General features: G+C 40.8%; 1 protein-coding gene across 6 annotated transcripts in view; it reads left to right on the top strand.

The window, feature by feature from the left end:
• Positions 1-6,976, top strand: part of tbc1d5 (TBC1 domain family, member 5) — a 24,839-nt gene that overhangs the window by 8,114 nt on the left and 9,749 nt on the right. For all 6 annotated transcript variants that reach the window (XM_032536025.1, XM_032536030.1, XM_032536027.1 and 3 more), the window contains exons 4-15: positions 801-858; positions 1,030-1,138; positions 1,349-1,438; positions 1,787-1,861; positions 3,251-3,318; positions 3,423-3,525; positions 3,941-4,029; positions 4,189-4,239; positions 4,391-4,460; positions 5,406-5,578; positions 5,684-5,826; positions 6,493-6,599. In XM_032536025.1, the coding sequence (XP_032391916.1) occupies positions 801-858; positions 1,030-1,138; positions 1,349-1,438; positions 1,787-1,861; positions 3,251-3,318; positions 3,423-3,525; positions 3,941-4,029; positions 4,189-4,239; positions 4,391-4,460; positions 5,406-5,578; positions 5,684-5,826; positions 6,493-6,599 (1,136 nt within the window). The remainder of the gene's footprint in view (positions 1-800; positions 859-1,029; positions 1,139-1,348; positions 1,439-1,786; positions 1,862-3,250; positions 3,319-3,422; positions 3,526-3,940; positions 4,030-4,188; positions 4,240-4,390; positions 4,461-5,405; positions 5,579-5,683; positions 5,827-6,492; positions 6,600-6,976) is intronic.

The following is a 6,976-nucleotide window of genomic DNA, read 5'->3' on the forward strand; positions in this document are numbered from 1 at the left end:
CACAGCTACCAGAAGACTTAAAACTTTCAGACAGGTTGTTCACGTCACATCAAGCTGATTTGGAGGCTGCGCAGTAACGCTCCGCTATTACCAGAAAAGTGCTTCTAATATCCTTTACTGATCTCCGTCCAGAGCAACCGGATCTGTTGGTCCATTTCTTTAACTGTCTATGGGTAGAATGCGCTTTGGCGGTTCAGCGGTGTTGCAAAGTTACGTCTTGTATATGAAATGTCTGTATCGTCACTGCTTTGCATTTTTATGAACCACGATATTCTGGCCTTGGGTCATATCTCTCGCCCAGGTCCAGCAGGCTCCGTCTCACACGTGGGGACGGAGCGGGCATGCGGGGTTAATAACGAATAAAACTCAGCTGTGTGGATTAGAGCTGTGTCTCTCCATGTTGCAGGGGAGCCGCATGTGAGTGATTGGGGTGGGGCTGCGCTGAGAGTAAGAGGAGAGATCTAAACAAAAGCACTGCATTACAGAAGAAAATGGGTCATGTAACGCAACATTAAACCATATTGATGTAAACGACATTGCTTCGTTTGTGGAGTGGCAGCGGATGCGAGGACATTAGGTGCACCAATGCGATTCAGAAGAATTTTAGTCGCACCCTTACAAATTTTGGTCGCACTCTAGAGTCGTGCTTTCTCTGCTTCTGGCCCCTTTTTGCGACACTAAATGACTAGAGAAAGAAGCAGGAAAGAGGCTAGTTCCTTTTATTATAATAATTGTCAAAGGTTATGTTTTTGTTTATTACGCTTTAAAAGCGATGTGTATGTTTGTGTGTGCTTTGACAGGAGGATCTCTTGACAGCAGCACTAACTCACAGTCTCAGTCAACCTTCCTCTCATATAGGTGAGTGTTTCCAGCATTTTCTTGTGTGGGTGTACCATAAACTCTTGGCCCAACTCATTGCTCCAGCCTCCTGGTTTACTGCTGGATGACAAATTAGATTCAATACCGTGCCCAATCTGGGTTGAGAAGCTCATAAATCTCCTTGTCCTCTGCCTCCCTTCCCCTTCACAGGAAAGAATGGGACGACTTGTTCCTCAACAGTAATTACCTGGCCAGGATCCGGCAGGCAGGCATCAACGGTCGACTGAGGAGCAGCCGCTTTCGGAGCGTATGCTGGAAGGTAACTGCCAAGTGGATCAAGCAGTCCTATCGCGTTTGATTAAAGTGGCTTTGGCAGTTTCCCTGGCGCAGAAAAAGACAGCCGTTCTGGCAGCTTGCAGACCTTCTTTGCTGGAAACGGCGGCCTACAGTTTAGTTTTGAAAGTGTCAATTGTGGGCATATTTACGACTTTAAAGAGCATGCACTAACCTGTGTGCTGGCTGTCTGCAGTTGTACCTGGAGGCTCTTCCAGAAGACAAGGGTCAGTGGATCAACAAGACCAATGAGCTCCGGGCCCAGTATGAGAAGATCAAAGAGACGGTGAGAGCGCCCCTGTGTGGCCGTTTCCCTCCGCATGATGTGAAAATAGTTTTACAGTCATCCAAAGTTGCAGTAGCTTTTAGTTTCTGCATCATTGTTTGGAGGATTATGTCTGTTATAATCTTAAACAATTCTATTATTAATTACTTTAAAAAGAACTTTTCACGGTTTCAACTACGACAGACATTTCAAACGTAATAGAACTTATACCTATAGCTATAGTCGAGGGAACCCCGGTTATAATACGGTCATGCACATTTGGCAGTGCAGCCCTTTAGGAATGAATTGATCTCTGATCTGTGAATGGCTGTTATTGACGTCTTTGTGGTGTGTTATTTTTTGTCACAGCACATCACTAACCCTCGCAAGGCTGCAGGCCAGCAGGACCTTATGGTCAACAACCCCTTGTCCCAGGATGAAGGGGTGAGTGTGAGTGTGAGTGTGAGTGTGAGTGTGAGTGTGAGTGTGAGTGTGAGTGTGAGTGTGAGTGTGAGTGTGAGTGTGAGTGTGAGTGTGAGTGATGTCTGTCTCCTTTTCTTTGTCAGTTGTTTCATAATTGCATACAAAATGTGTCCCTAATGCATCCCTTACAGACTGTGTTGTTGCAATAATTACATACTTGCTACTTACTATTTCAGTGATTCATTAACAGCTTTTTAAAAAGTAATTATGAAGCCACTGAATTGATGTTGGATTAGGCAATTAATAAAGTGTTTAAAAATATTCCAAAACTAATTCAGTTTTTTTTTCTTTTTTCTAACATTTATTTTTCATCTCCCAATTAATTTGCCTGCTGCTTTACCACTTATAGTTTCTGAATTTGGTGATGACATGGACTCAGACAACCACACTAATAATAACAGAGAGTGAACAAGAGCTGTTATTGGCTGTCTAGGGAAGTGGGCCGGTTTCCAGTAAAGGAATATGTCATTTGTTACAAATTATAGAGAAGGTACAGACAGAGTGCGATTGGTACACTTCCTGTTGATTCGTTTAAATTAATGCTAAGTGTATATATTTTAGTCAGGACAAAGCAGGTTAGCTACACATGAAAAATGTAAAACTGTCTACAGACAAGAATACAATTCAGTTTATGTGAAGAATAGAGTGTCCAAGAATGAATTAATATTTATATTTATCAACTCAACACAGTAAGTACCTACTAATTATATGGAAAATGGTTATTTTGAGAAACTCTTGATACACAAAAGCAAACTGAATTAAATTAAAGTGTCTGGTCTGTAATTAGCATGTTGTCATTTATTAAACAATAAACGTCAATAAGTTCTTGCTTTAAAAAGTTGTAGAAACAGCTTTTTGAAATGTTGGTTTTGGAAAGGCATTTTGATACACTTGCCAGTTTGAGTATTTTCATTTTAAGTTTGTTGCTTTCCACACGGCCAAGACCCAGTAGACGGCTGCCTGATTCCAAATATTTTCAAAGTCTCGTTTTACAAGCTGGACACTCAGGTCCGTGGTCGTGTGTCGTGCTATTGTTTAGGATTTCCCTATGATCTCCTCGATTAAACGTCATAACACTTTGACCCGTAGGTAGTTTCCTTTGGTAAAGTCTGTATTGATGCAGACTCACAGAAAGGGCTTGGTAAGTGTGTACTCAAACCCTCACGCCCTTTGAAATTTTACATTTGGACAACCCTAAGCATTAGGGTTACTGGTTACGAATTTTGCGAGAACGCGCACCAAAGTTCGTGAGTCTGTGAGTCCGGACTTTGGGATTTGGCCATTGGCTCCTCTAATTCCCCAAGTTTCTGAATTGTCTTTGTCTGTATTATTTTTTCCTCTCCTGTCCAGAGCCTGTGGAACAAGTTCTTCCAAGATAAGGAGCTGAAGGGGATGATCAAACAGGACGTGTTGAGAACGTCAGTACCATCATCTTTCTGTGTATTTGTTTTTATTACTGTTTTTTTCACACCTAACACTTGAAAGCAATGTGATGTTAAGAATTCCTTTCTTTTTGCGTAAGGTTCCCCGAGATTCGTTACTTCCAGGATGATGACGTGAGGACCAAGCTGACAGACATTCTCTTTTGTTATGCCAGAGAAAATGAACAGTTACTGTATAAACAGGTACGATTGACACATTGTCCCAACAGCTCATTCACAGAGCTTAAACGTAAAAGTCAGACATCTTTGCTTTCTCTTAAAGGTCCTTGAAAATGGGTTCTTTTGACGTCTCTGATTGGGTTTTCTTACAAAACGTGCGTGCGTGCCTAGTACGCTCAGACAAAAGAACAAAATGCCTTTTCAACCTAATCATCTGTAACAGGTGCAAGCGAATGAATAGACGGCCAGTACAGCATCTTTTTTGCAAACTGGAAGTGACACATGGCCGGGCAGTGGCTAACAATATCTAAATTAAACCTGTCATCACAGATTAGAAACCTCGTGCATCACGATTAAAGAAAGACTGACCACAAATGAACCATCATTTCTTTCTCCACTACCCTTTAACGTCTTCCACTCTCTTCTTCTCTGTCTGTAGGGGATGCATGAGTTGCTGGCTCCCATAGTGTTTGTGCTGCACTGTGACCATCAAGCCTTCCAGCATGCCAGTGAGACGGCCAGCCCCAGGTCAGTTCCTTATAGCCGCAAAAGTAATTCTTTCACCCTTTTAGTTGCCATAAACACCTTTTTTAGACCTGCATTTGCTTCAAAAGCATTTGCTCTAGTTAGAAGACAAAACTATTTCTGCATCTAATTGGGGAAAGATCAAATTTTCTTTTTCTACAGTGAGGAGATGAAGTGTTTGTTGAACCCGGCGTATCTTGAGCACGATGCCTAGTGAGTACACTCCTAATATCGGACAAATAGCAAGTCTTCATATTCAGAAATCTCATTACTTTTCTAATAACTGGAATAGGTTTGTGTCTGTTTCCATCTCACAATATGTTCCCTCTCTTTGTTTGCTCATTACACACACTTCTATCTATAGTGCCTTGTTCTCACAGCTGATGGAAACGGCAGAGCCGTGGTTCTCCAGCTACGAGAGGGAAGTGAGGAAGGTCAGTTTGATCTGAAGACCTGCTTTTGACGTTGTAATTACAGTAATTGATTGTGCATTGTAAAACAATTATTCGCTTATTGCGCTACAGTGATTCCACAGACGACATGACATAACTGGTATGCTAACAAAAGGAATTTAACACTAAGGATTAATCCTCAAAATTTCATTGCTGGTTGGTTTGACGAGACCTGTGCTTACTGGGTAATGGCTAGTGCGATAAATGCTACAGCATGCTTGGATCAGCAGGTCACAGTGAAGGGTTGGTTGTAGAGAAACTGACAAAATAGTGCCAGAAATGACTTTTGACTTGTTTTGTAAACACATTTTTGATGAATGATCGTGGTTACAAATGCATGTTTTTCCTGTGACTGCTTCACAATAAAAGCCCTCTCATTTTTAAACAGTTGCCTTTTTAATTTGAAGTAGCTGCAGTAGGAAATGTTGGCTTTATGTTAGCAATAACCCAGCCTGTTTGATATGCCTATAAGCGAGTAAACAGTTAACATTACAACATTTCCTGGGAATCCTTTATTTTTACTCTAGGTGTGTAATTTGAATCCTGGATGGGAATAGTGGATTCCGCTACCAAACATTTTAATTACTATACAGTGAGGTGATGAAAGAATCTAAATGCATTGAGTGGCTATTGCTTATTTATATGCTGACTATAAATAGTATTAAACATGGGGATTGATTTCATAAAAATGACCCAAAAAAGGCTTTAAGGAATGTTTCGATATCTAAATAGAACAAAATGTACATTTAGGCTTACAATAAAGTTGGGCTCAAAATCTGACAATTTTATGCACTCTTAAAAATAAACGCTGAATTTGTCAGTTGTCCCTTTTCAACATATACAGTAAATTTTGATCATATATCACAGATGCTATTCATGAATGTTTATAGAATGATATGCTAACTACATAGTGATCTACTGCTCCAGGGTAAGGAAGAGATGCTGACCAGCATCCCATTTGCACGGCCCCAGGACTCGGGGCCATCTGTTGCCATAGTGACCAAAGTCAACCGCATCCAGGACCAGCTGGTGAAGAAGCACGACGTTGAACTGCACATGCACGTCAACCGGCTGGAGATTGCCCCGCAAATCTACGGCATGTCAGTATTTACACCTCTATCTTAGTGCATCTGATACTTTGACCCTCAGCTGTACACAAATACAGTTACCCTCTTTTTCTCTCTCTGTCCCTTTGTGTCTTGCAGCCGATGGGTACGTCTGCTGTTCGGCCGCGAGTTCCCACTCCAGGACCTGCTGGTGGTGTGGGATGCCCTGTTTGCTGACAGCATTACTCTGGACCTGGTGGACTACATATTTGTGGCCATGCTGCTCTACATCCGAGATGCTCGTATGCTCCATTTATTTCTGAAATAATCCAATAACGGCATGTGTTGTCTTTGTAGCATGTCATATTCAATATTCAACTCTTAACTGGAAGAATGTGATTCACTCCTCATTTAATCAGATAGTCATATTGCTTTAAATAGAATACAGTAGTTCTTTGCTGCCATACAGGCAAGATAGGGGTTTAAGCTCTAATGTCGGCAAACATTGTGTGTCTTTTAAATAAGACATTAAATCCCTGTTCCTGTAGAACTGTTGCCAAGGAACCAAATGCATACAGAATTTCAGCATTCAAGACTTTACAATCAATCTGCACGTTCAACTTCATTACCAAGCATACTTTTAAAAGGAAAACGGAAATGCAATACATGGTATGGCGCTAAAGTGTTTTTTTTCATTTGAATCTATTTTTAAAAGCATATGCTATTATGTCTAAGGAAGCCATACTGCATCATAATACATGAATGTCCATTTAGCATGTTTAAGCAAGACCGAATGCTCTGAGATATTTTAGTTATTTTGTTTTATTTTTTTTACTAATACTGGCTAATTCTGAAATGTGACACAGTGCAAATGCAATAACATACTATATTTGAATTAAGTCTGAGGTTAGATTTCTAATTAGTGCAGAGCATCACTCATACTGCATTTGTTGCTCTGTCTGTTTCAGTCATTGCTAGTAACTTCCAGACCTGCCTTGGCCTGCTAATGCACTACCCTCCATTAGGAGACATCAACTCCCTGCTGCAAAAAGCTCTTTTCCTCCGAGATCCCAAAGTAAGCACACAACCGCAATTGCAAAAGTAATTGGAAGATGATTGTACTGTTGTTACTGTACATGTACAGCAGCTGTGTGGTTTAGTAGTAATGTTTGCTACTCTTCAATTCCCCTGGAAAAACCCTGTTGTGGTATATTAAGCCCTTTCATTATGCCTGACTTGTCACAAGTTAAAAGGGAGAAGAGAAAGTGAGAATTATTCTGTTCTGAAGAGATACTGTGCTAACAGAATAATTACCTCCGCCAAGGAGGTTATGTTTTCGTTTTGTTTGTCAGCCAGCAGGATTACGTAAAATCTACTTTCTTGATTTTCATTCAACTTAGCAGAAGGGTATACAGTGGGGCTCAAAGGTTTGGGCACACCAGGTAAAAATTT

This window comes from Etheostoma spectabile, chromosome 14 (assembly GCF_008692095.1).
Source record: "Etheostoma spectabile isolate EspeVRDwgs_2016 chromosome 14, UIUC_Espe_1.0, whole genome shotgun sequence".
Lineage (NCBI taxonomy): Eukaryota > Metazoa > Chordata > Actinopteri > Perciformes > Percidae > Etheostoma > Etheostoma spectabile.